Source organism: Acinonyx jubatus, chromosome D2, assembly GCF_027475565.1.
Source record: "Acinonyx jubatus isolate Ajub_Pintada_27869175 chromosome D2, VMU_Ajub_asm_v1.0, whole genome shotgun sequence".
In the NCBI taxonomy this organism is placed as follows: Eukaryota; Metazoa; Chordata; class Mammalia; order Carnivora; family Felidae; genus Acinonyx; species Acinonyx jubatus.
The window spans coordinates 60,619,105-60,646,929 of NC_069393.1; the positions used below are offsets into that span (position 1 = coordinate 60,619,105).

Genomic DNA, 27,825 nt, shown 5'->3' on the forward strand with positions numbered 1-27,825 from the left:
AAATACTCACTGTCATGTTAGACACATGCTTTTTTTGTTTGCCTGCAGATCCTCATTGAATTTTGTGCAGGTGGAGCAGTGGACGCTGTGATGCTTGGTAAGCATCTTTTTATTCTTTATTTTGTTTATTTTATATTTTAAGTTATTCTTAAAGGATTTAAAACATTTATACATATATATCTTATTGAGTGAAGTTCAATAAATTAAGAAATCAACTTAATTACATTTTATACTTTTAAATAATCGTTACAAAATTTCTAAAATGAAATGTTAAATATATGAGGAAAAGTAATCTTTGCAGATATTTAGTTCTTCTAAAATGAATTCATTGTAAAAAAAAATAAATTCACTATGTGCAATCTTTGACAGTGATGGTAAAGATATATATATTATATTGCCGATGTGTTTTCACTAGATAACAGTGCAGATTTGTTTACCCTTTCCTTACAGAACTTGAGAGACCATTAACTGAGTCCCAAATACAAGTAGTTTGTAAACAGACTCTAGAGGCTTTGAACTACTTACATGATAATAAAATCATCCACAGAGATCTGAAGGCTGGCAACATTCTTTTTACCTTAGATGGAGATATTAAGTTGGGTAAGTTTCTTCCCTTAAATAAAACATTTGAATTTGTGCTGAGACTTTGCTCTATATGTATGTGACTTAATACTGTTTAGTTATGGCTTAAATATGTAAAACATGGAGAATTACTCCATGTTAATTTTTTAAATATTTAAATATAAATAGTGGATAAATAATTATTCATTAACTCCCATAGTATAGACAATTAATGTAAAGATGCTTCAAAAAGAAAGGATGGATTTCATTTTCAAAAAGACAAGCTTTAAAAAGACTGGTTGGGGTGCCTGGGTGGCTCAGTTGGTTAAGCATCCAGCTCTTGATTTTGGCTCAGGTCTTGACCTTACCTTTCATAGGATCTAGCCCTGCGTCAGGGTCCAGGCTGACAATGTGGAGCCTGCTTGGGATTCTCTCTCTCTCTCTTTCTCTGCCTCTGCCCCACTCAATCTTGCTCTTTGTCTCTCTCTCAAAAAATAAATTAATTAAAAAAAAAATAAAAAGACTGGTTAATTATTTTTTCCCTAAATTTTTGTATGTTGACTTAATACTTATAAATGTAATACATTTAGAATATGAGCAGATATGTCAGACTAACTTAGTTTTATCTTCATTTCCAAAACTCTAGTGGGTTTCTTTTCCCATGTTTAGTTTTATACTTTATTTTATAAGTATGGAATCTTAGCTAAGCTAACAAAGTAGATCTGAAATGGATGCCTAAAATAAGTATTGAGGACTAGAATTTTTAATTTTGTTTTTTACACTGAGGAAATAAATAACTTCATAAGAAGAAATAGATGTAGATTTTAGATGGAAAACGGATTAATTTCATATGTACACACATACAAATGGAAGATACAGCCCTCTTTAAGTGCCCCCAAGATATGACTTTTTAAAATATTTTTAATGTTTATTATTTTGAGAGGGAGAGAGACAGAGCACAGCAGGCGAGGGGCAGTGAGAGAGGGAGACACAGAGCACAAAGCAGTCTCCAGGCTGAGCTGTCAGTACAGAGCCCAACACAGGGCTCGAACTCACAAACCATGAGATCATGACCTGAGCCGAAGTCGGGTACTTAACCAACTGAGCCACCCAGGCACCTTGTAGATACAAATTAAAAAATATATATATCTAGTGCTGCAGGGGCGCCTGGGTGGCTCAGTTGGTTGAGCATCTGACTCTGGATCACAGCTCAGGTTATGATTTCATAGTTTGTGAGTTCAAGCCCCATGTCTGGCTGTGTGCTGACAGTGCAGAGCCTACTTGGAATTCTCTCTCTCCCTTCTATCCTCCCTCTCTTTCTACCTCTCCCTTGCTCATGCTCACTTGTTTGCTCTCTTTAAAAATAAATTTAAAAAACTTAAAAAAGATAAGTAAAAATCTAGTGATGAAGTCTAAATTTGTGTAATTTGGAAGGACATGGAAAGGACAGAATATATTTAAAAGCCATCTTGATACCAGTGATCACAGTCATTTCACTTCACTTTTTTCATGACATCAAACAGGTATAATTTGATATACTAAATTTTAATCTTTTTATTATGAAATAAAGATACAGAAAACCACAAGAAATTGTGTAGCTTAGTGATTCTGTAGCATTGTAGATGATAGCTTTGTAACCACCACCTAGGTCAAGAAATAAAACTTTGTCAGGCACCCCAGCAGCTCTTCCATGTGTCCCATCTGAATCACTGTCCCTCTCTTCTCCACAGGTAACCTTTATCCTGACTTCTATAGTAATTACTTCCTTGCCTTTCTCTTTGGCTCTATCACCCAGTGCTCATCTCTCAAGTTTAGATGTGCTCATATTTGAAATCTGATTTTCTTTTTAAGTCTCTTAATTTATAGGTCTCCCCTACCGGCCATCTCTTTCTTTTCTGTACATTTTATTTATGGTGTGCATTCCCATGAGTGCCAAAATTGGTTCTTTGGGGGCAAAAAAGATCTTAGATATTACAATGCTTAGTAGCCCACGCTACACAAACAGTATATCTGTGGCGTTAAAATTCCGTGGGGGATAAGAGGATTAGGAAAAAAATGTCTAAAAAGGCTCCTTAGGAGCATGATGATGAAAAAAAGGTTGAGAAACACTGATCTATGAGACCTGAGTGTTGGACCTGTAGAGTTTCCCTCAACCTGCATTTTGCTAATTGCATATTCATGATCATTTGTAGTAAGTTCCTCTGTGTATTTCCTTCAGATTTGCAGATAAATAAGGTCTCAAGTTTGATTGTTTGGCAAGACTATATATAGGTGGTTTTGTGTCCTTTCATTGGGCGGCACATATGTTTTGCTTTTATTTTACTGTATTGTATTGTATTGTATTTATTAGCAGCTCTTGATGCATAATGCCTAGATCTGTTCTTTGAGTTGAAAAATGAATTGTCACTTTGTTTTCGTTTATTTTTTGATAATAATTTTGATAGAATTATTCACCAATTATTTCATTATTTTTATTTATCCTTATTATAAAATTAGGAATAATTATATGAAATGACACTTCCCTTCAACTGTTTGGTTATTCAGGAGTGTAGTTCATATGGACAAGACAGGAAAAATGCTTGATTCCTTCTTTTTATTTATGTAACTTGGAAGACCATGAATTGGTTCTCTCTCATCCTCAATTAGTGACCAGTATTTTTAAAAATATTAATTCATAAATTTAATTTTATAGATTTCAAATCTATAATTTTTTTAATGTTTATTTATTTGAGAGAGAGCATACATGTGTGCGTGTAAATTGGGTAGGGAGGGAGGGATGGAGGGAGAAAATTCCAAGCAGGCTTCATGCTTAGCACATAGCCTGATTTGGGGCTCGATCTTGCCATCATGAGATCATTACCTGAGCCGATAACAAGAGTTGGGTGCCCCCAGATCTATAATTTTTATCCTTATTGAAGCTTAACATTGTACCATCTTTGGTCAATGGGAGCCTCCTCATGTTGGTATATTAATCTTTTTGATATGACTTTAGTAGACTTTGATAGCTTCGTTATCAATATCGTATAACAGTCTAACCTGTTAGGTTGAGATGTTTCAGGCTTGTCTTCTATATTTCTTGCCTCCAACCTGTAATTAGCCATTTCTTTAAGAAGTCCTGGTTTCTTTTAGTAGGATATGGTATTTCAAGATTATATCTGGGGTACTTGGGTGGCTCAGCCAGTTAAGCATCCGACTTCTGCTCAGGTCATGATCTCACATCTCCTGAGTTTGAGCCCCGCATCAGGCTCTTTGCTGATAGCTCGGAGCCTGGACCCTGCTTCCAGTTCTGTGTCTCCATCTCTCCCTCCCTCCCTCCCTCCCTCCCTCCCCCCCCCCCCTCCCCCCTCTCTCTCTCCCCCCCCCTTCCTCCCTACCTCCCTCCTCTGCTCACATTCTGTCTCTGTTTCTCTCTCAAAAATAAACATTAAAAGAAAAAAAAGACTGCCTCTGAATGTTAGAGGTACTTAACAGTTTATGGATTGGTCATCATTCTGGGCCTTTCTAGAGGACAAAGCTAGGCTGTCATATGAGTTCCTACATATTTTCTGATCAAATTTAGGATAAGATGTGTTTTATTTTCTTTTTAACCTAACCACTCCTGTATTACATGTATATCTCCTTCTATCCTCAGAGTCCTGGTTCTTAAGGACATTGATGATAGATTTATAATATCCCATAATTACTCATTTTATTCCTGTTTTCATACGTTTAATGCTCATCACTAGTCCTTAATGTTAGTATTCTCTGTGATCATATTGGTTGTCTGAAGTTCATTCTCTGGTAGATAACTCTGGAAGGGCTCTCCAAGTTCTTATATAATAACAGTTCCACCCATATTTATACTTTGAAGGTCGGTTTTGCTGGATAGAAAATCCTTGGCTTACATTTTGTTCCTTGAATCTGAAATATCTTACTCTTATTTTTCTGTTCTAAGTGTTGTTGTTGGAAAGTCTGATGATAATCTGATTTTATGTCTTTTTCAAGTTATGTGCTCTTTTTGCCTAGATGCCAAAGAATTTTTTTCTTCAAGGACTAATAATTTGACTATACTTTTCTCTAAATATGCTCTTATAATATTTATGCTTTTCACACTGTAGGAAAAATGTTTATGTCAGTTAATTGTAGCTTGTAGTACTAGTTGTTTTGAAGTGGGTAGACTGGTTTATTTTAAAGTTACTTTTTTTTTTATCAGTTCTGAAGTATTCATGATCTGAAGATGTATAAAGGAGGTTAGTATATTAATGATGGGATATTTTATTTGACAGTTATTTTGGAGGGGGTTTGTCAAAATTAGGATGGTAGAGAAGTTACTCTTTCTGTTTTGTTTACCCTTTAATAAGAGTGGCCTTGTTAAAGACTTGAAATGCTTTTCCCTGTGTTAAATACAGTGAGCTTTGCTAAAAAAACTATCATTAATACTTTTGTATCATTGCTTATTTCAAGCGGATTTTGGAGTATCAGCTAAAAACACAAGGACAATTCAAAGAAGAGATTCCTTTATTGGCACACCATATTGGTATGTATTCATCTTTATGGATGTACTACTGTATTAGTTATGTTAGAAGCTATTATCACTCATTAACTTATCTACATAATTGAGTATACTGTCTATCTTTTATGTGGCTTGCAATCAATATTCTTAAGCTAAACATCTTAACTTTCAATTCTCTGTCTGTACAGGATGGCTCCTGAAGTAGTCATGTGTGAAACATCTAAGGACAGACCCTATGACTACAAAGCTGATGTTTGGTCCCTGGGTATCACTCTAATAGAAATGGCTGAGATAGAACCACCTCATCATGAATTAAATCCAATGCGAGTGCTGCTAAAAATAGCAAAATCTGAGCCCCCTACATTAGCACAGCCATCAAAATGGTAAAATATTCTAAACAAAACCTTATACAAAGCAATACTTGATGTTTTATTCTTTGACCTTTTCAAGGGTAGATTTAGTTACATGGTACAAAGACTGTAATGAGTAGAAAACTTGATTTTTGGTACTTTTTTTTTTAAGAGTTAAGGACCATAGTTGTGCCTGGGTGGCTCAGTTGGTTCAGCATCCAACTCTTGATTTCAGCTCAGGTCATGGTCTCACGATCATGGGATTGAGCCCTGCTAAGCATGGAGCCTGTTTGGAATTCTCTCTCCCTCTCCCTCTGCCCCTACCCCACTCATGTACATGTACTCTCTCTCTCAAAATAAATAAATACTCATTTAAAAAAAAAGAGTTAAGAACCATACAAACTCTTATAACTAACTCTTCTTATAAATTTGAAATCAGTGATTTGAGTTCTACACGAAACAACTGTATGTAGTACAGTATTTACTATGAGAAAGTGAGGCATATATGTGGTTGATTTATATTTGTGGAATTTAATATAATAGAAGAGTTTTGTGATTTTTGGCATATATGACTGTATCACAGTGGCTAAAACTATGACTCTACTTATATTTAATTTTGTATTTACAGATGATACTCTAGTATTTATCTTAATATTATTTTGAAATCTTGGTATTCTCATTAACTACTTATGTTGAATTAATACAATTACATACATCATAAAATACATGCATAACTTATCAGAATTTTGTTTGATTTTAATAACAAAGTAAAATAGAATGTCATTGTTAAAATTTCATTTTGAAGGTCTTCAAATTTTAAGGACTTTCTAAAGAAATGCTTGGAAAAGAATGTGGATTCCAGGTGGAATACATCTCAGCTACTGCAGGTAAGATCAGAGTAATATGACAACAGCAAACTGTGTAATTATTTTAATATCTCATTGAGAAGAGTACAATTTCAGATTCAGTGTATTCTCTTTTCACTGGAGTTTCCCTATGGAAACTCAGAATACATTGTAAAATATGTTGTACACATACAATGTGTACAACATACTTGAATACAAGTAAACATTTGCTTTATAAACATATATGCTGCCTTTACTAAAAGGCATTTAGCTTATAAGTCATTCCTTTTGTGCTTTTTTGATTTCAGTTTGTGTTCTTTTTATTTTGTTAGTTATTCCACTTTGTTAGTTACTTGCAGTTTTTCTCTCCAGTTACTAGAAAGCAAGCCCCTTGGGCGCAGGGGTCATGAGCTAATTGATTTTTTTAATATTTCTTACAGTGAGGATAATGTTCAGTAAATATTGCTGACTTTTTAAAAAAAAGTGTTAAAGTGATTAGATAATTTTGTTTTATAGCAGGACCTATTTGTAATATTTGAAATAGGAATTTGTTACATAATATAGGTGGACAAACAAAATGACAAATCTGGAGGCACTTACTGTTAGGTTGAGTTACTGTATAATTCCTGCATTACAGTGTATTAAGTTGATCTGTTTATCTCAGGGGAAAAAAGCAGAAGAAATTGCCTTCTTCTATGCAACAGTACATCCCTAGAACACACTTTCTCTTATTATTTTTTTACCCTCACTTTAGAAGGTCTTAGTCTGTGACAGACACTGTTAAATGCTGCTGAGTATACAAAGGTGAATAAAATTTTTTCTTACTCTTAAGAGTGTTAGAACCATGTCAAGAAAGCAGTTGTTTGCAAGACTCTAAACAAAACTCTAAGGCTTTTTGTAAACATTTTATTAAGGATTATACAGGATTTAAACATACTGTTGTTACTTTTAAAGAACTAAAAATGTACCAGTTTGAAACTTTTAAAATTTAATTTTAATTTAATTTAATTTAATTTAAAATTGCAAACATACAGAAACGTACATGCACCTATTATCCAGATATGTGGTACCATTTTTGACCTATTTCCTTCAGATTCTTTAAAAAAGATGTATAGTTGTAGGCAGTCCCTATTCCTGCTCAATCCCCTTCTTCTTCCTTGCCCAGATGTAACATCATCTGAAGTTTTTTATATTTTTCTTACTCATGTGTTCATATTTTTACTGCATAATAATGTGTATTTTTTGTGTTTGAAATTTTATAAGCCAGCATTTCAGCTGTTAGTAAGTGTGTTCTTCTTAATGATCAAACAGCATCCTTTTGTTACGGTTGATTCCAACAAACCAATTCGAGAGCTGATTGCAGAGGCAAAGGCTGAAGTAACAGAAGAAGTTGAAGATGGCAAAGAGGAAGATGATGATGAGGAAACAGAAAATTCTTTGGTCAGTATTTAGAAAGGAAATGTCATTTAGGTAATATTGAGGGTTGGGTTTTTAGGTGTGATTGCACCTGTATGTAAGGATTAATTGTAATCGATAGCAGTACAAAAGTGTTAATTTTAGGGGCGAAGATTAACAAGTTTGCTCCTTGCTCACCATTTTTGTCCTATTTATTATGTGAAGATTTGTCAGTTCTTTATTTTTATAACTTCATCAAATTTTAATTGAGATACTAAATCATGTATGTATGTTTTAAATATTTATTTATATACAAAATATAGTTTTGGTCACTGTCTTGAAGTTACGTTTTAACATTAAAAATGTACAAAATCTTTTTCAGCCAATACCTGCAAGTAAGCGTGCCTCTTCTGACCTTAGTATTGCCAGCTCTGAAGAAGATAAACTTTCACAAAACGCTTGTATTTTGGAATCTGTCTCTGAAAAAACAGAACGTAATACTTCTGAAGATAAATTTAACAACAAAGTTCTTAATGAAAAACTTACCACAGATGAACCTGAAAAAGCTGCAGAGGATATTAATGAACATATTAATGATGCTCACTTAGAAGCTATGGCTGAACTTGATAATAGAACAATAGTAATCAAGGAAAATGGCAGAGAGGAGAAGAGACCCAAGCTTGAAAGTCTGCCTGATACAGAAGACCAAGAAACAATGGACATTAATTCAGTCAATGAAGGAAAAGAGAATAATATAATAACTTTAGAAACAGATATTGAACAGAGTCTGAAACCTGAGGAAGAAAGGGATCAAGAAAAGCAACAGATATTTGAAAATAAGATTATAAAATCTGAAGAAATTAAAGATACTGCTATTCAAACAGTGGACTTAGTTTCTCAAGAGACTGGAGAAAAAGAGGCAGACATTCAGGCAGTTGAAAATGAAGTTGCACTTACAAAGGAAGACACCGAAGAGAAATTGGGAAAGAATGACGAAACTCCAGAAGAAGTGATCAGCCATATAAGCGATGTCATAGGAACAAATGAGGCAGGAGACGTTGCCCAGAAGGCAGTTGAAAACAATGCTGAGGATGCTCAGAGTAATGATGGGAATGAAGTGGTTGAAGTAGACCAGAAATTAGTAAGTAAGCTCACAGAGGGTCCTGAGGCTGGTGGTTCTGAGGAAGTTCCTTTTAAAGACATAGTGGAAACTAAGGAGATAGATCAGAAGTCTTTGGAAGATAAAGATGAAGAACAGTCACTCAGCAGTTTAGAGAACATAGTGAAAACCAGTGAGGAATCTGGCACAAATGAAGGTGAGGAAATTACTGAGTCCAGTAGCACTGAAGAAATAGAGGTCAGACATGCAGTAATTTATACTGACCAAGAGGCTTTAGGAAATGAAACTCCGGATGCTCATGAAGCTACTGCTCAGACAGATACAGAGCAAAAAGCAATACCATGTGAAGTGCCAATTGAAAGAGAACCTCCCGTGACTTCCTCTTCACAGCCTAGTGAACCTCAGCCTGTTCCAATACCCAGTATAAATATCAACTCTGAAGATGCAGAAAATAAAGGGGAAATAGGTGCTTTATCAAAAACTGAAGCCATGTTGCTTCCAGAATCTGAGAATCAAAAGGAAAATGATACTGATTCAGGCACTGGTTCCACCGCTGATAATAGCAGCATTGACTTAAATTTATCCATCTCTAGCTTCCTAAGCAAAACTAAAGACAGCGGATCAATATCTTTACAAGTAAGTGTATGTGGGCCCTTCTTTGTCATTTTGGTATTTGCAGTTTATGTGAAGAATGTTTTGAAAATAAAACACTAAATCAGTGTAGTACTGACCCTATAAGATTCGTAAGGCCTATGAAGGCAATCAACTAAAAACCCAAGGAGAGAGATAGATACTGGATGTAATCATAAATTTTTTGGTAATATCTACCTGTTTTTGCCAACTTGATGTAAACGGTGTAAGTTACTTGGTGTGGTTGGATTTTTTTATTGCACATATTTAAATATATTTTAGCAAGAATTCATAATCTATGAAAAAATTGAGAAATTGAAAGAATGATCTCTTTAAGCACTTTTAGGATGTAAACAGCCCTCGATTTACCAGTGGTCCATAGGGTTTTGCCGTCTTGGTCATAGTCCTCACAGCTGCCATGAGAACCGATGTGGGAAAGCAAAAAAACAAAAAAATCAAAAACTAAAATGCAAAAACACTTGGAGCTTTTAGAGCCATTCTCAAATCTTAATGTGTTTAAGAGTTACCAGGGGTATGTATGATTAGGGATGTTATCTAGACTTATGGTGATCATTTAGCAATATATGCAAATATTGGATCATTATGTTCTATACTTGAAACTAACATACTATTATATATCAAGTATACCTCAACATGAATAAATTATTTAAAAACAGAGTTTTAGGGGGAGCTATGTAGAGGTCTAGGGTGGAACCCAAGAATCAGTATTTGTAACATAAGATTCCATGGATTTCTGATACAGGTGAGTCATGTATTACTTAGAGACTCTGGGTTGACAGCAGAAAAGAGTGGAACAACTTAGGAAACTGACCTTGGGAACAGGACTCCAGAGCATCATTGCAGCAAATTACTACACATATTGCATAGATTGTCTTCAGTTTTCAGTTTATTTTGTTTCACTGACTGGACTTCCATTAATCTGAAATTTATTCACTGACTTTAATAGCCTTTTAAAAAAATCCGAATACTTTTTTGAGAAGGTGATATTAATTGTGGATACTTTACTAAGAACTGAAGAAATAAAAAGTTTAGATTTTCAGTGTGGTAGATAATATTTTGGGAGCATGCCCACTTTAGATTTTAGGGGAAGCCTGGATAGGGTATCATAGTCCAGGGCTTAGGAAGAGAAGCGTGAGGATACTAGCAGCCTGGAGAGTAGAATAATAAGAGGTTGCAGAACCATGCTTGGAAAGTGCCAGAGACAAACTAAAATCTAATGCATTTTGAATTTAGAATTTTCACATTCCACTTTTGCTCCCTCTGCTTTTAAACCCCTTCCCCTATATCAAAACCAAGTAATTATCTGCTGTCAATACTTACATGTTTGCCAAACTGTGTTTTTTGGAGTGTCATACTTCTGTTATTTCTATTTGGATTTGAAAAGCATTTGGATGAGGAATGGAATTTGGTCTTGATAAAGAATTGTAGGCAATAGCTATCAGGCCGTAGACATTTTATCTTTCTAGTAACTCAAGAATCACACATTCATCTCTGTTCCTGAGATGGAGGAGGGCTGTTGATAATATTGTTGCTGATGAAATGGATTTTGATTCCCAGTCCAGGCAGTGTTTAAAAATTACCTGGGGAGCCTTTTCAAAATGCAAATTCTCAGCCACCCTCAGACCTATTGATTTAGATTCTTTTAGGGATGAGCCCCAGGCATTCCTTTAAGTGTTTTGTTAGTGGTTCTAAAACTGAAAAGCCAGAGGTATCTGAGAAGTTACAAGATCAAAAGAAGAAGAAAAATGATTAACATGTAAAAGTTATACTAATTAGTCATTTATATGAATTGTTCTTTATGATTTGTGTCTAATTATGATGTGGTATAAAAATTATATGTGTACAGTTCTGTGTTTTGTTCTTTTTTTTTTTTTAAGAAGAAAATGTTTTCTGTCTCCAATATTTTCCATATAAAGCCTAACTAAAATAAAATCTCACTCAGGAAACAAGAAGACAAAAGAAAACATTGAAGAAGACCCGCAAATTTGTTGTTGATGGCGTAGAAGTGAGTGTAACCACGTCAAAGATAGTTACAGATAGTGATTCCAAAACTGAAGAGTTGAGGTTTCTTAGGTGAGTAGAGAACATAATTAAAATAGTTTTTGTGACTTCTTTTCAGTTTTTGCAAAGTATAAGAATAGAAGCAAGAGTAAAGTCTTGGCTGATTATTCTTACTACTTTTCCATTTGAAAATAGTATTTTTTAAGTTTTTAAAAAAGTATTAGTTCAAAGGTGTAATTTTTTGCTGTCTTTCCCTGTTATTGATATTAAATTTTATCAGACGTCAGGAACTTCGGGAGTTAAGATTCCTTCAAAAAGAAGAGCAAAGAGCCCAACAGCAGCTCAATAGCAAACTGCAACAACAACGAGAACAAATTTTCCGGCGCTTTGAGCAAGAAATGATGGTAAAGTTTTAGATCTTGTATCCTTTTATTAACACTGAAATTTGATGCTTTAAAAAAATTCCACTAGCATGTTTTAGAACTTGTTCTTTGATTATTAGATTTTCTCTGGCTTTGTCAGTATTTCTGGCCTTTATTTCTTCAGTGTTCTAGATGCTCTTTTTTTCCTCCCTTTTGCCTGAAAGGATTTTCTATCTTAGGCTTCCTGTCACTGACTTATAGTGTGATAGGTGTCTTCCATTTTCCTTTGGTTAAAATTTGTTGTGAAAACCTGGAATCATGAAGCTGGTAGATGGTTTACAAAGTTCTTAGGTGGGCCTATTTCTGGATACTTTTTTAGTGTTATAATTTGACCTCTCAGATTTAGAATCCAAGAATTTTTTTCCAAATGTTTATTTTATTTTTGAGAGAGTGCACATGAGCAGGGGTGGGGCAGAGAAAGAGGGAGACAGAGGACCCGAAGCAGGCTCCACGCTGACAGCAGGGAGCCTGATGTGGGGCTCGAACTCATGAACCGGGAGATCATGACTTAAGCCGAAGTTGGAAGCTTAATTGGCTGAGCCACCCAAGCACCCCTAGAATCCAAGATTAATTTTTTTAAGTTTGTTTTTTTTTTTTAACGTTTATTTATTTTTGAGACAGAGAGAGCACAAGTAGGGGAGGGGCAGAGAGAGAGGGAGACACAGAATCTGAAGTAGGCTCCAGGTCTGAGCTGTTAGCACAGAGCCTGATGTGAGGGCTCGAACTCACATACTGCGGGATCTTGACCTGAGCTGAAGTCGGATGCTCACCTGAGTGAGCTACCCAGGAATTGTTGATTACATTTGTTGGATTGTAACAGAAAATTCTTAGGAAAATAATGAATTTTTGTTCTCACTGAGTATTTTTATAGTATTGAGCATTCTATTTTAAAGAACCTTATGAAAACTGCATCTCTTTCCCCAAAAAATATTTTCCAAAGTGTTTTGCTTTTTATTTTTTAAAATACCTTTTACAAATATTTAACTCCACCTATATCCAAAATTATATTATACTCAAGTATTATGTAAGCAGGAATCTTTTATTGAAAGATTTATAATTTCAAAAGGTTTGTTTCAATAAAAGGATGTTTAAGAATCTTAATGAGGAAGAGTAAATCTGAATATGACAAGCAATTGTACATTATTAAAATAGACTTTGGATAACACTTTGATTTATCAAAAGTTTATTGGATAAATACTGAAGTTTGTCTTTAGTACTTTAGCACTTTTAGCACTTTAGTACTTTAGCAACTGGATATTCTTCTGGATGGTTTAAAAATTCTGAACATTCTATAATAGAAAAATATTTTTTGTGTAGAAAAAAATGAAATGCTCATATTTTTGAAAAATTCCTTAATGTGTTTATAGCATTCCACTTGTGCAGTACTACAAAGGTTGTATGTCATATCACTACGTTTAAATGCTGGTTATGTACTCTTCAATACGTGAGTGATAGACAAGTTAAATGATCCTGAGCCACATTATTTTACAGAGCAAAAAGCGTCAATATGATCAAGAGATTGAGAATCTAGAAAAACAGCAGAAACAGACTATTGAACGTCTAGAACAAGAACACACAAATCGCTTGCGAGATGAAGCCAAACGCATTAAAGGAGAACAAGAGAAAGAGTTGTCCAAATTTCAGAATATGTTAAAGAACCGAAAGAAGGAGGTAAGTGTAACTACTACTTTTAATTATTAAAGGTTGTTTTTTTTTTAATGTACACTTAAGACTAAAGAATTAGGAATAATACTTGAGAGTTAAATAGCACCAATTTATTCTTTTTTTGTGGTCTTCCCAACAGTCATGTAGGGTAGTAGTAAGGTCAGGTGTTAATCTCATTTTACTACCAAGAAGACTGTAATAGAAGAGCTTTTTAATGGTCCCTTCAAGTTTACAGACTATCATTAAATGTCCAGCTAAGCCTTGAACCAAGTTTTCAAACTAAGTCTAATCCATTTTCCTTCCAATCTATCATTTTCCTTTATTAGCAACAGTTAAAGCCTCTGTAGAATTTTCTTCTTTCATGAAAGCTCACCATGTTGTGTTTGTAGGTGGCAACAATAATTCATCTATTTATTTGTAATATTTAATTCATGCTTAAAATTTTTTTTCTTGGTTAGCTTGATTTCCTTTCATGAATGTTGTATTAAAACAAAAGCTCAGTACCCTGGAATTGGAAATAATATTTGTAAGTTCAACAAGTTGAGAGCTACTTTGAAGAATCACATGTGAAAAATACCTGTGTAAAGTCATTTGATTACAATGAATTTTTAAATTTTTCCTAAAACTGTTCCATATTGTTATAGGATCTGTGCTATTACTTACTATGAAAGATTGTCATTGATTCAGAAAGAGGATTTATATATTGTAATAGTGTCTTATTTGCCCCCAAATTAAAACAAAAGAGTCTTACATATTAGCAGAAGTGGTTTTATGATTTATTCTATACTTTTAGTGTAGGGGGAGAATTTACTTTTTCGTGATATGAAAGACCCCAGGGATAATCATTATGATTAGTTCTGTTAGGATTAGAATAAAAATCTCAACCAAACTAGTAAATGCATTTTCACTTTAGTTATACATCTAAAGCACCCAAGTTAATTGACTTTAGCATTTAAATTGTGTATAAAATTGAACATCATATTGCTGAACTTGAGGATCTACTTTAAAAAGCATAGAATCGAACATTAATATAGTACATTCTATAATTTCTTTAAGTAAATAATGAAATGGTCTATAATTTTATTTGATGTGACTACTATTTCTAAAAATTAGTTTTGTTACTGTTTAATATTTCACATAGTGTTGCTCTGTTTACCATGATATATGATGTTACTGAGGCTCCATATCAGTTTTCTTGAAACTAGGGGAAGTTTTTGTTGAGAGCTTATTTTTTAATATCAGGTTAAATTTTTAAAAATTTACAGATAAATATATGATTTAATCTTAAATATATAAAAGTTTGTAGTTATTTTTACGGTTTTTGAGCTTGGAGAGTTTTAGCTAGTAGACATAGTTGAGATCGCGATATGCATATTTTAAATAACTATGTTATGTATTTTTTTTTCCTTATTGCTAAATTTCTTGCATTTGGGGAGTCTCTTCCTTTTAATGGTGATTTGGTTTCGTGAGGGATTACTGATGGGGAATTTTAAATACACTCTCTTCAATCAAAATCAGTCTCTTTCACAGACCATCAATAGCATGTGGTGATTTGGAATCTGATTGCTTTTGGTGCTTCTACTTGTGAACACATGATTGTTTTTCATAGTTGGATTACAGATCTATTGTTAGGTGGAATACATATCTAGGATTTTGAAATAATTAAGGAGCTCCAAATTATACTTCATTTTATAATATACTTTATTTGGTATAATAAATCATAGCATACTACACTGTTACTTTATGAGTACTTTATAATATTGATTTTAAAGTTGACAAGTTTGGCTTACATTGTCAGCAAAAGAGAATGTTATTCTAATGCAACACAAAATCTATCAGACATGTTTGTTTTTATCACACCGTATATAAAATGGTGTGTTTGATGAAAAAAGAAAACATAGTATCCATTTATTTCTCCTTTTGTTTTCTTTTGGTCTCATTAAATGAACTTAATTTAGACTTATTTCTTTGGTTTTATCAAGCCAGTTACGAAATTTTGTACTTTTATAAATGGCATTGACTTTCGTTATTTTCAGCATTTCAAACAATGTCAGTAGATGTGTTCAGTGCTGCTAGTAATCCTTTACTGATTGTCTTTGGATCTTTAAGAGAGAATAATATATAGGGATAATTAGGCATCTGATTAACCTTTATATGGTGTGATGTCCCTTTCTGCACCGAGATTTAGCATGTTCTATCCTTTCATTCTTTTTCACCAAACTAACACCTATACTATTGCATGTTGAAAGGAACTTTGTATCAGCTTTAATCTTTGACTTGTAGCTTGTCTGCTACATAAATGCTTGCTGTGGAGAAAGTATTATTTCCCCACCTCCTGCATGCTTATACACTGTAGGTTATAAATGAAGTGGAGAAAGCACCCAAAGAGCTGAGAAAAGAGCTCATGAAACGCAGGAAAGAGGAGCTTGCACAAAGCCAGCATGCTCAGGTAACAGCAGCAGCTTAATGCTACTAAAAACAGAAAGCAGCATTATTCTCGCAGCTCAATAAACCATGGTGGACAGGGTAAACTCCAGCTGTAGTTATTATATGATGTTGATTTCTCCTAATACAAAGGTTCCCAGGGCATTCTTTATGTAGAACTAAATTCACATGAGATGGTGACATTTCAGTTGCAAATATGAAATTAAGTGGAATGTTTGGAAAGCTGACTCCGGATGAAATAAACAAGGATGTTGATGTGTAATTCACTGTATTCTTATTATAATCATGAGGGAAACTTATATACTTAAGTGGTAATGTCACTGATAGAAGACTTTTATGACAAAATATAGAGGTTGAGTGTGTAGGCTTTGTACACATGAAAAGAATGACTATTTAAAAGACCATTGTTGGGGCACCTGGGTGGCTCAGTTGGTTAAGCACCCAACTCTTGATTTCAGCTCAGGTCATGATCTCTCGGTTCGTGGGTTTGAGGCCCGTGTCAGACTCAGCGCTCTCAGCGTGGAGCCTGCTTGGTAGTCTCTCTCTCCCTCTTTGCCTCCCCCTCCTTGGCTCATGCTTGCTTGCTCTCTCTCTCAAAATAAATAAACTTAAAAAAAAAAAATAAGGCCATTGTTTTTATAAAGTTGGGAGTTAAAAGAAAAACCATAAACGGTAATGTTAAATGGTAGATCAAACATTTATTTTACTATTAAACTCAATAACATAAGCAACTTAAAATCAGATTTTAAATACTAACTACATTGTTTTTCTTTTTGATTCAGAATCCAGCAGTTTAAAAAAATATTGCCTGTATAAACTTGATTCTAGGTTATGATAAGGATGAGCCAATTAAGATGGGTGAATTCTTTACAAAACTAGACAAGCTAGTACTTTAAACACATTTTTTTTTTAGAATTATCTCATGACTGTATGAGGTCTTTTTACTAGGAATCATTTTTCTTTTAATTAAGTTTGCATTCAATTTGGAAGCAGAGAGGTGAGCTCAGTTTGTAGTTATATATGTCAATTAAAGGAAGAAGAGACATGGGTTATATGTTAACGGTTGCTTTAAATTACCAATTTAATGTGGTTTTATGTGATGTAAAAAGTGGTTCCCAAACTTTTACAGACCCATGTAAAAACATGGAAGAAACAAAAACCACTGGGGACCGACAAATGGAATGACATTTAAATTTTTTTTATTTTTGTCCAGAAGGATATTTTAAACTGCTGTTTAAAAATTTAAAGGAACGAATATCTTAACACCATGAAAAATAAGGGAAGTATTTTGGAATTTAAAATTTAACAAAACTAGCCTATCTGAATAAATTTCATGTTTTGGGAGGGGGGTTTGGTTTGAGGCAGTGAAAAATTTTGTCTTGGCCTAGTGTGGGGATTACTAAAGTGTTAAAGCAGACACAGCATTTATTGTGTGTCAAGTGCTGTTCTAAATGTTTCTCCTGAATGAACTCATTTAAACTCACAACATGTGAGGTAGTTACTCTTATTACCTCTATTCTACAGGGGAGGAAATGAAAGCACCTCTGAACTACCACACCGTACTGCCTCTCATGTTTAAACTGTTATTTCTGTGCTTAATCTGAACTCTTATCAGCTTAGTCCAGTGGTTATTAGTCATGTCGTTAATAGGTGAAGAGGAAGTCCTTGCTTCACACATCTAATTTTGGATAATTTGGATTTCAAACAAGATAAGACCAATATGGTTTTTCCTTGTACAGGAATGTAGGCTTTTTAGATTCTAAAAGGTAATACATATTTCAGATGCTAGAGCTGACATTGAGAATTTAGTGTTGAAGGAGTTAAGTGATCCCATGCTTTAATAAAATTTTGTTGGTGATTTTTCATAAAATTTTGGGGGCTAGCCTGTATTTTCAACTAAAGCTGAAAGCAACAGTAAATTTCTTTCTGTAAATTTAATGAAAATTTAGTAATCTAACAAATTTAAAAGTATTTCTCTTTAGCTACTGCTTTACATGAAGGTGCTAAAATGATAACTTGGTACCGCGTCTATTTTAAACATTTTGAGAATTTGTGAATAATATTTATATAGTCATGGAGCCAGAAGTATTTGATTGTCTAGTCCAGTGGTTTTTAAACTGTACTGCCAAGAGCTGTGGAGTCTGGAAGAAGCACCTCAGGGATCCTTCAAAAAGAGAGGACTGGGGGTTCTGGGTCCCTGCTTAGACTTTAAAGCAGCACTACTTTTCATCTGTTTCATACATTTTGTGGTAAATTTTTTGAAAGAGGGTTTGACTGGTTTAAAAAACAACAGCATAAACTAGAGTTTGGAAACCACTGATCTCATTCAAAACCTTTTTACAGATGAGAAAGAGGCCTCTCTGTTAGGTAACTTGTTTGAGGCCTCCCGAAACTCAACATTTGTATAATTATTCTTTCCATTTACAAAAAGTCATCAGCTGTATTCTCACCTGGGAGGTGCACTGTACTCTGACCCGCAGGGTGTTGCTCAGGCCATGATCCAGTCTTTTCAGTTGTCCTCTTGCGCAGTCTCCAGTGCCCAGCTGCAGGATGTAAGTCCCACGCATCTGTGGGAGGATGCCTTCTCCCGTTTTATCTGCCTTTTCTTCAGCTCACATGTGCCTTTTCATTGTTTGCTTTATTTGTTAAAGCCTAGAAGATTGATAGATGATAATGTCAGTAATGACAGTAATAATCTGAAATGAACTTTATAGTATAGTATTCTTCAAAGCATTTTCACATTTGATTCTTACTACCTCCACCCTAATATAGGGATGGAGTGTATCCATTTTATAGATAAGGAAATCGCAGCACAGAAGACTAAGCGGTCCACTTGAAGTCACAAACGATATTAATGGTAGAACTGGGATTAGAACACTCCGAACAGTGTTCTTTTTTTCTACCTCGCCACAAATTTTGAGATTTTCATTTCCAAGAAGTATCTTCCCAGGAGTATTTTATAAACTTTGCACATGTGAGAAATTGAATGCTGTGATTAGATTTTTATCTTTGTGTGAAGTGACATTTTGATTTTATATATGTTATATATATGTTTTAATTATGGATATGGTCAGAAAAGGCATATTAAATGTGATCATAGTTCCATTTAACTTTAGTTTTCACTATTCAAATTGTATAAGGAATAGTAAGTTGTTCTTCCCCTTGCTGTAGTTTTAAATTAAGTTTGGAATTGCAGGCTGTATTCTTTCTCACAGTTTCTATGGGGAAGTGACTAGCTCACTTAATGCTATAATTTTTGTTTTTGATGTTTGATATACACAACTGGAGTTGATTTCACCCATTCCTTTCCCTCTCCTGAAATTAGACTTATTTTTTTTTATTATTATTGGCAGCTGTTGGACTCTGTAGTTTTCTAAAGAGTAAGAAAAACAATTTTTTTTTTAATGAGAGGGAGAAATTATGAATTAAGATCACTTTTCTGATCATTACCATTTTTATCCTTTGAATTAGAAATAAATTCTGTACAAATAGCCCAATATAACATAACCCTTTCTTATAGTTTTCTAGAATCCGAAGTTGTGTTTTTAATATTTATAGTTGTCTGATTAATATGACAAAATTCCTTATCAGCATTTAAACTTACACTTTTAAAGGGTGCATTTTATAGTTTCTGTGTTGATTTAAATTGTTACTTTTATTGATCAAATCCATCTTTTTTTTGGGGGGTAAATTTGTTCAGTCTTTTTGGAATGTAAGATCACTTTTCTTTTAGATCTTAAGAATAATTTCCAATTACAAATTCCAATGTGAATGTGTTATACTTGGCTTTTGTAGTTAGGAAATTTAAAGAAAGCTCACTAATATCAAAATTTTATTTCTTTTGAAGTAACAAAATATACGAATTAGTATGTGAGGGACCTGGACCTTTCAGGTAATTTTTACCTTTAATATAGAAGATTATTTGAGGTGCCTGGCTTGCTCAGTTGGGAGAGCATATGACTCTTGATGTTGCAGTTGTGAGTTCCAGCCCCAGTTTGGGGTAGGGATAAATAAATAAATAAAAAAAAATAAATATCGAGATTAAAATAAATGAAGGAAGGAAGAAAAGAAGTAAAGAAAATTGTTTGCATAGTATTCTTGACTATGTAATTATCTAGACTTTGCTTAATTATTTAAGTCCTTGGCTCTGTAAGACAACTGGTGTCTTTGCTAATTCTCATTGTTGAAGGCACTTGCATACATTGCCTACCTTGACTCTTACCTGTCAACTCTTATTTTACTTTCTGGAGCAGCACAATGGTAGTTCTGCCTCCTTCTGTATAACAGTCTTAGCTCTTATTTTCCCCTGATGGATTAGCTGCTTCAGGACAGGCTTCTGTAATTCTTTCCATTATTCATTGTGTGGCATGGTTTCTAGACCCTGTATTCACAGCTTTCTGTTTTCTGTGGTTTACTTTTGAACTTCTGAAAATGTGATATTAAGGGAAGAGACCCACTATTCTTTATGTGGGCATACAGAACCAATTTCGGATCACTAGAATGGAAGGTCCTTAAAGGCAGTACTGTCTTTTCTTAATTTTAGTAGCCCCTTTAGTGGTACAGTGCCTAGCATTAGTAAATACTTAATAAAGATTTTCTTTGAACTGAACTGTCCTCTTGCTTAATCTAGACAAATATAGTAATATGACCAAGAATTAAACTCACAAGAAATTCCATTTACTTTTTTAGTGGCACTGGCATGTATTTACTCTTCTTAATTTTCACATAAATATTTATTCACCCTCATCTTGTACTTTTGCATTTACTTGAGCCTATATGTAGTATTTATATTTATGGTAGTTAATTTGGGCCCATTGTTTCTGTCTACAGAGATATTTTTTAAAAGTCCTTTATACACGTTAATGGTACAGATGTGAAAACCTTTTGCTATATCTGCAGGTTATATTAAGTTATAGATTATATATTAAGTATTGTACAAGTTTGTACATAGAAATTTTACTATGAAATTAGAGAAACAATTTAGTTTTTATTATGTGATATTTACTGTAGGAAAATGACCAGCTTGAACAACTTTCTTTGTTATAATTGCCTAAAAAATAGGCATGGAGATTTCGTATCTCTTTAAATAAAACTCAAAAGGCCTTATTCTAGATAGTTGAAATTAAATATTCATTGTGGCTTTTTTTCTGTGATAAAAACTTGGCTGTGGTGAAGCTCACAATTGTATTTTACAGAGGCAATTCATTAGTCTTTCTGCTAGTGTGTAATTGTATTTATGCTGAAGTACAAATTATGACACAGATGAGACAGCAGTATCTATAACTCCAGATTACTTTAACAGGGCGTCATGAATGGTAAGACCTAATTCTCACCTCCAGACACATAGTAAGGCATGCGCCTTAAGGAACACGGCTACACTCACTCTCAGTGCATTGAAGACCAGGCTGGTAGTGATCCAGATCCTGTCAGACTCTGTCAAAGGCACAAAGAGTAGATCCAAAATGGACCTTGAGGTTTTATCTTCTCTTGGATGTGCAAGAGGAGGGATTATAGGTGGAGTGCCACTTCAATCTTAAATTTCTAAATCCACACTCAAATTGATCAGAATATCCCTTGAGCTAATCATATATAGACTGCTGTAACTGCCAAAAGAGGGATAGAGAGCCGAACATTTACTGGCAAAATTTACATTTCTTCAATTTGGATGTTGTTACTTTTCTTCTGTGAATGTGCAATCTAGCATAAAGACCATAAGTCACTTTAACATTTCCTTTTCTTACACAGTTATCGAAGGATTTTTTTTAAAGCATAAATTTTTGCATTTGGGCAAATAGTATGTACTCAGTAAATATTTGTTGAATGAATGAGTGAATCCCAAACATGTTGGCAGAAGTTTTTGACTATCAGGAATTTGTGTGTGTGTGTGTGTGTGTGTGTGTGTGTGTGTGTGTGTGTGTGTTTATTTATAAAATGTAACTCACTTTATGAGTCCTAGATCACATTTCTCTAGCAATGCACTATTTCTCATTAAGTCCATAAACTGTTGTTCTTTTTAGACACATGCTAGAGATACAGAAACTATTTCTCTGTTAGTGTTGCCATGGTATTACTTCCTAAGTCTTTATTTCTTGGAAAAATAGAGATGTTAAATATTCTGATATGTGTTTTACTTATTTGCTCTTTATTCTCTTTTTCATAAAAGGCATTTTGTTTTTTCTTGTTTTATCCACACCATAGTGTAATGAATGATCAGTTTTAGAAGCTCTAAATTTATTATTTTCCTAAAGATGTTCATATCATAGGGCATTCTGAGTGGGTGACTTCTTTCATGTGTATTATTTTTAATACTGAGTTTAGAGTATTATGTATCCTAGTACTTTTTTCTGGGCTTGAATTGAGTGACTAATACATTTATATATTGCTATATAATTGGTGATTTTTAAATCCAGTTAACTTTAGAAACTTGGTTTAGAAATCTTGATAGCTACTAATGTATATAGTCATATAGATAAATGGATGTTTCACTCAGTAGATGCTTATTAACTCATGGTTAACTGTCTAATAGGAACAGGAATTTGTTCAGAAGCAACAACAAGAATTAGATGGCTCTCTGAAAAAGATCATCCAACAGCAGAAGGCAGAACTGGCCAATATTGAAAGAGAGTGCCTGAATAACAAACAGCAGCTCATGAGAGGTATGTGAAATTACACAGCATATGTGTATATATAAAATGGTATCTGAAGACCATTGCTAAGATATATGTGTATATCTAGTATCCATAATATCGAATATTGGAAATTATGTGAATGCTTTCCTTTGCTAAAGTGGTGGAAAGATAAAGTTGAAGTTAATAAGAGGAAAAGCTTTATGTAAAATTTTAAGCATTTAAATTTTTAAAATTCTTTATAAAGTTAAATACTGTAAGACATAGAATGAATGCCTTTGTGACAGAAGTGAACATAAACATACAATCCTTAAAACATCTTATTGTGCAGATGATGCTAAAGCCTTACCTGAATAGTTTTGTATACTCATTATGCCTTACAATTGTTGGTATACTTAATGACATCATGACAGAATGGGATTTTAACAAAAAGCTTAGATTTGTTTATTTTTCATTAAGATGGTTAAAAGGAATTTTGGTATTGTGGGTGGGGCATTTTCTGTTTATAGAGCATCAGAACAGAATGGTAAATAGTGGTAGATATTATCTGTCCATTGATAATATTTCATTTATAGTTCACAATGTCAGTGTGCATATAAGTTACTGTATGTAGAACACATTTATGTAAATATTATAATGAACTCCAAAGTACATTAGTAAAAAGAACAAAGTGACATTTTGAAAATTGCTTTCTTCTAGCTCGAGAAGCTGCAATTTGGGAGCTTGAAGAACGACACTTACAAGAAAAACACCAGCTGCTCAAACAGCAACTTAAAGATCAGTATTTCATGCAAAGACATCAGCTACTTAAGCGCCATGAGAAGGTTAATGAAAGGAAAATTGGTTTACTTTTTGTTCATTTGAAGTTTGCAGAGTTATTCATTTTTGAAACTTCTATTTCGTAGAGAATAAATTTTAGATTTCCTTTCTATTTTTTTAATCCTAAAATTTCTTTGGTGAAGTTTGGAGTAATTAATTGTATCTTGATCATGATTGCAAACTTCTTTTCTATGAGTTTCATGGAAGGTGACTGATTTCAATGCTTAAGTCCTCTTCTACATTATAATCTTCATGCTGTCTCAAAGGTAGCTATTGTGGCCCCATTTATGGTTCAGATACCTTAAAAAATGTGGACTTTCTGACTTAGTAATGAGAATTTCAATATAAGACTCTTATATAAAGCTTACTAATAGCTTTATTTTTGTTATAAATTATATTTTGACTAAAAGTTTGCTGGTTGATAATACAACAAGGGAGGGAGTGATTTTGGGAAACAACACAAGAACATGTTTGAGCATACATGTGGGTACTGAGTATTAAATTATATTTAGGGGCACCTGCATGGTTTAGTCAGCTGAACATCCAGCTATGGCTCAGGTCATAATTTCATGGTTTGTGGGTTCAAGCCTCACATTGGGCTCTGTGCTGATAGCTCAGAGCCTGGAGCCTGCTTTGGATTCTGTGTGTCCCTCTCTCTCTCTGCCTCTCCCTTGCATGCACTCTGTCTCTCTCTCTCAAATAAAAAAATAAATAAAAAATTAAAATTTTAAATTATATCTACATCACAAGATTGTGTTTGATACTTTCTTAGGAAACAGAACAAATGCAGCGTTATAATCAACGACTTATTGAGGAATTGAAAAACAGACAGACTCAAGAAAGAGCAAGACTGCCTAAGATTCAGCGCAGTGAAGCCAAGACTCGAATGGCCATGTTTAAGAAAAGCTTGAGAATTAACTCAACGGCCACACCAGATCAGGACCGTGACAAAATTAAGCAGGTACATAAGCCAATTATTCTCTTCTTTTTTAAGTTTAAAAAACTGGAATGTCCTTTAGAAGTGTCAGATAATTATGTCGTAAACATTTCGAGCCCCTTTGGGCTTGTTGGTATTTTCTTTGGCTCTGTGGACTGGGGCTGGTTATGTGGCATATACCACCTTAGTATTCCTAGGGTGGTGGCCACAGAGGGCCCCAGGCCCCACACCAGCTCTTGGGCCCTAAAACCAACCTTGGGAATTCGGTGACTTGCACAGCTTTTGAAGTTAAAATGTAGGGGCCTCACTGTGCTTCTGCAGTCTCAGGTACCCCACATAAATGAACTGTGGTCACTGATCAGGTAGGAGGAACAAGGTACCAGAAGTCCACCCCCCGTCCAAAGCCGTAATGTCGACTGCAGCTTGAGTCACAGTACGTTATTCGTGCTTGCAGCTTTAGTTTATTGTACTTTAAGATTTGTTAAGTTCCTTAATTATTCCTTTAGAAGATGGAGAAATTATATTGCTTGTTAACAGTATTTTCTTTTTCTTATTTATAGTTTGCTGCTCAAGAAGAAAAGAGGCAGAAAAATGAGAGAATGGCTCAGCATCAGAAACATGAAAATCAAATGCGGGATCTTCAGTTGCAGTGTGAAGCCAATGTCCGAGAGCTGCATCAGCTGCAGGTCAGATAGAGAAGCATGAGAACTGAGCTGGTGGGAGCAGGGCAGCACAAGTGGTGGTTTGGAGAAAACAGCTAACTGGGATAAACTGTACTGTACTCATGGAAATGCTGGGATTGAGAGATTTGTTTTCTGTATAGACTCGAGTAAAGATCAGGTTAGTATCATAGGCACTTGTTGAGAGTTTATATAACCATGATTAATATAAACATGAAGCTAAATTGTAAACCTAAGAAGTTGAGTCTTTCAAAAGCAGTATTGAGTTATTTGTAGTCTCTTTTGCAAAGAAGATGACAAAGTTTTCAAAATGAGGTAGGTGGTTTTGTTGGCAGATTCTGCATTCAAAATTTCATTTAGGGAGAAATAGTTCATTTTCTTCTAGGTTTTTGAAAAAAGTGATGGACTAAATATATGAGAATTTTTCTCAAGACATTTAAAGGTTACCCTAGGGGGACTGTTTTGGGACCTTACCTGGAGTGTGCAGCCCACCCAGTATATAGTCTAAAATGTTTAAGATTTCAGAATAGCGTATACTTTATGGATACTCTTCTTATTCTGTTAATTTACTAAAGTAGAATAGTCCTGATCCCACATTCTGGCACCAATGGTAAATGCATAAGAAGATGCCCTTTGAAGTGTCAGTTTTATGAGCAAACCTTCTTAGAAAGGAAAAGTAGGATCAAACTAATTCTATTTTAGTTCATTTCATATGGTAACAGTTCTAACTTCTAAACTTGCAAAAATGAAGCTATGACTCATTTCATAGTTCTTGGCCCTGGGTTTTTAGAGGAGAATCTGAACCTCAGTAATAGTTTGATGTTTGATGAGTACTTTATTATTTTGAAAGGTAATTATATTTGTGAAAATTTGCTTAGTTGATTGGAAATTTTTTAACCCAAACTTTATTTTCAGAATGAAAAATGCCACCTATTGGTAGAACATGAAACTCAGAAACTCAAGGAATTAGATGAGGAACACAGCCAAGAATTAAAGGAATGGAGAGAGAAATTGAGACCTAGGAAAAAGGTAATTTTAAAAGCTTTAGTTAAAATATGTTTATGTTCATCCATTCATCCACCCAGTTATTGGCTGTTTACATAATATATATCAGGTACAGTGTCAGGGACAGGAGATACAGAGATGAAGAGACAAAGCCCCTGTCCCTCAAATGTTCAGAATGTAGTGACACACGATTACAGATGAGTAGGATCATTGCTCTGAAGGAGGTAAGTATAGGAGATGGGACGGGAGCACAGTGTTCAGGCCAAAGAGGAAGAGTGCTTCAGTCTGGGAAGTTGGGGAGGCTTTACAGAGAAGATGCATTGTAAGCCAAGTGAGACTCAGGATGAGTAAGATCTTGCTAGGCATACAAACAGGTTGGGGTGTGATGGGCAGTCTAAGTACAGCGATGAGAATGGGTGAAAATGGTGTGTACAGGAATCGTAAGTAGCTCCCTGTCATTGGGGTGCTGGGGGAGTGTGCCTTGGTGTCGGCATTAAGGAGGAAGAGAAAGAAGGAAGTGATGACAACTCAATCTGGACAAGTTGGCTGGAGCCAGATTACAAGGCCCTCATATGACAGTAAATTGACAATCTAGTAAAATAGGGAAGGCTTCCCTCCTGCCATCTAGCTCTCAGCCATCTTCCTTTTTTGTACTTGCTGTTTGATTCCCTGCTGGCCTGGTCCAATTGGTTAACCATTTCAACTCTTTTTTTTTTTCTGTCACTATGTGATCCTCTCCCTTTGCTAACTCTCAAACCTTTATTTTCTCTTGGGCTTCCTGCCTGCTACACCTTTTGACCATTCCTTTCTTCCATTTATCCAGTTAGTCAATTAAATATATGTAAGTAGCACCTACTATGTGCTAAATGTTTCTAGAAAAAGTGAAATGACCAAGTCAGTTAATAGTATGGCTTTTTTTTTTTTTAATATTTAAATTTTTTTGTAGAGAGATCACAAGTAGAGGAGAGGGGCAGAGAAGGGGAGAGAGAGAGTGAGGGAGTGTCTCAAGCAGGCTCCACGCTGAGCTGACATGGGGCTCCATCCCATGACCCTGGGATCGTGACCTGAGCCAAAATCAACAGTTGGACACACAACCAACTGAGCCATCTAGGTGCCCCAGATACTCAGTATGGCTTTTTAATTTAAACTTTATTTATTGTTAAATTTTTGAATAGGTAATACATTCATGTGGATTGAAATTCTAAAAGTAGGGAAGGACCTTTCTCCAGTTTCTTTAGCTCTTTGCAGTCTAGCTTTCACCTCAGACTCCCCAGTTGAACTCATTGACTGTGGTCATAAGTGAGTTGCTAACAGCCAAATCCTATGGTGTTATTGAACTGTTGTTAAAAATCTTCTTTCTTAAAATTCTCTTCTCATCTGACTTTTGTGACTCTCTTCTTTCTCTGTGCTCTTTATCACTTTTTCTCTGTCTTCTAGTTATCTGAAACATAGACATCTCCCATCTTTACACCCTTGATGATCCTGTGCCTAGTCATGGCTTCATCTATCGCATATTTAAGGACAATTCCTGGGGCACCTGGGTGGCTCAGTCAGTTAAGTGTCTGACTGGCTCAGGTCATGATCTTACTGGTCATGGGTTCAAGCCCTCGTCAGGCTGTATGCTGACAGCTCAGAGCCTGGAGCCTGCTTTGGATTCTCTTGTCTCCCTCTCTCTCTGTCCTCCCCTACTCGCATTCTGTCTCTCTCTCTCAAAAATAAAATAAATGTTAAAAAAAAATAAGGATGATTCCAGAACTTGGAGGGGTTCTAAAGTCCTGCAGATCCGGGTTCAAGGCTTAGTGCTGTCATGA

At 34.6% G+C, this 27,825-nt stretch overlaps 1 protein-coding gene across 2 annotated transcripts in view; it reads left to right on the forward strand.

The window, feature by feature from the left end:
- SLK (STE20 like kinase) overlaps positions 1–27,825 on the forward strand; it is a 55,559-nt gene that overhangs the window by 21,843 nt on the left and 5,891 nt on the right. The window contains exons 3-18 of one of the 2 annotated variants that reach the window (XM_015063091.3): positions 49–97; positions 451–600; positions 5,005–5,077; positions 5,242–5,436; positions 6,209–6,290; positions 7,560–7,688; positions 8,026–9,399; positions 11,357–11,487; positions 11,696–11,819; positions 13,329–13,508; positions 15,859–15,951; positions 22,474–22,603; positions 23,273–23,397; positions 24,165–24,353; positions 24,890–25,015; positions 25,925–26,038. In XM_015063091.3, coding sequence (XP_014918577.2) covers positions 49–97; positions 451–600; positions 5,005–5,077; positions 5,242–5,436; positions 6,209–6,290; positions 7,560–7,688; positions 8,026–9,399; positions 11,357–11,487; positions 11,696–11,819; positions 13,329–13,508; positions 15,859–15,951; positions 22,474–22,603; positions 23,273–23,397; positions 24,165–24,353; positions 24,890–25,015; positions 25,925–26,038 — 3,264 coding nt within the window. The remainder of the gene's footprint in view (positions 1–48; positions 98–450; positions 601–5,004; positions 5,078–5,241; positions 5,437–6,208; positions 6,291–7,559; positions 7,689–8,025; positions 9,400–11,356; positions 11,488–11,695; positions 11,820–13,328; positions 13,509–15,858; positions 15,952–22,473; positions 22,604–23,272; positions 23,398–24,164; positions 24,354–24,889; positions 25,016–25,924; positions 26,039–27,825) is intronic. The other variant, XM_015063092.3, reaches the window with a different exon arrangement.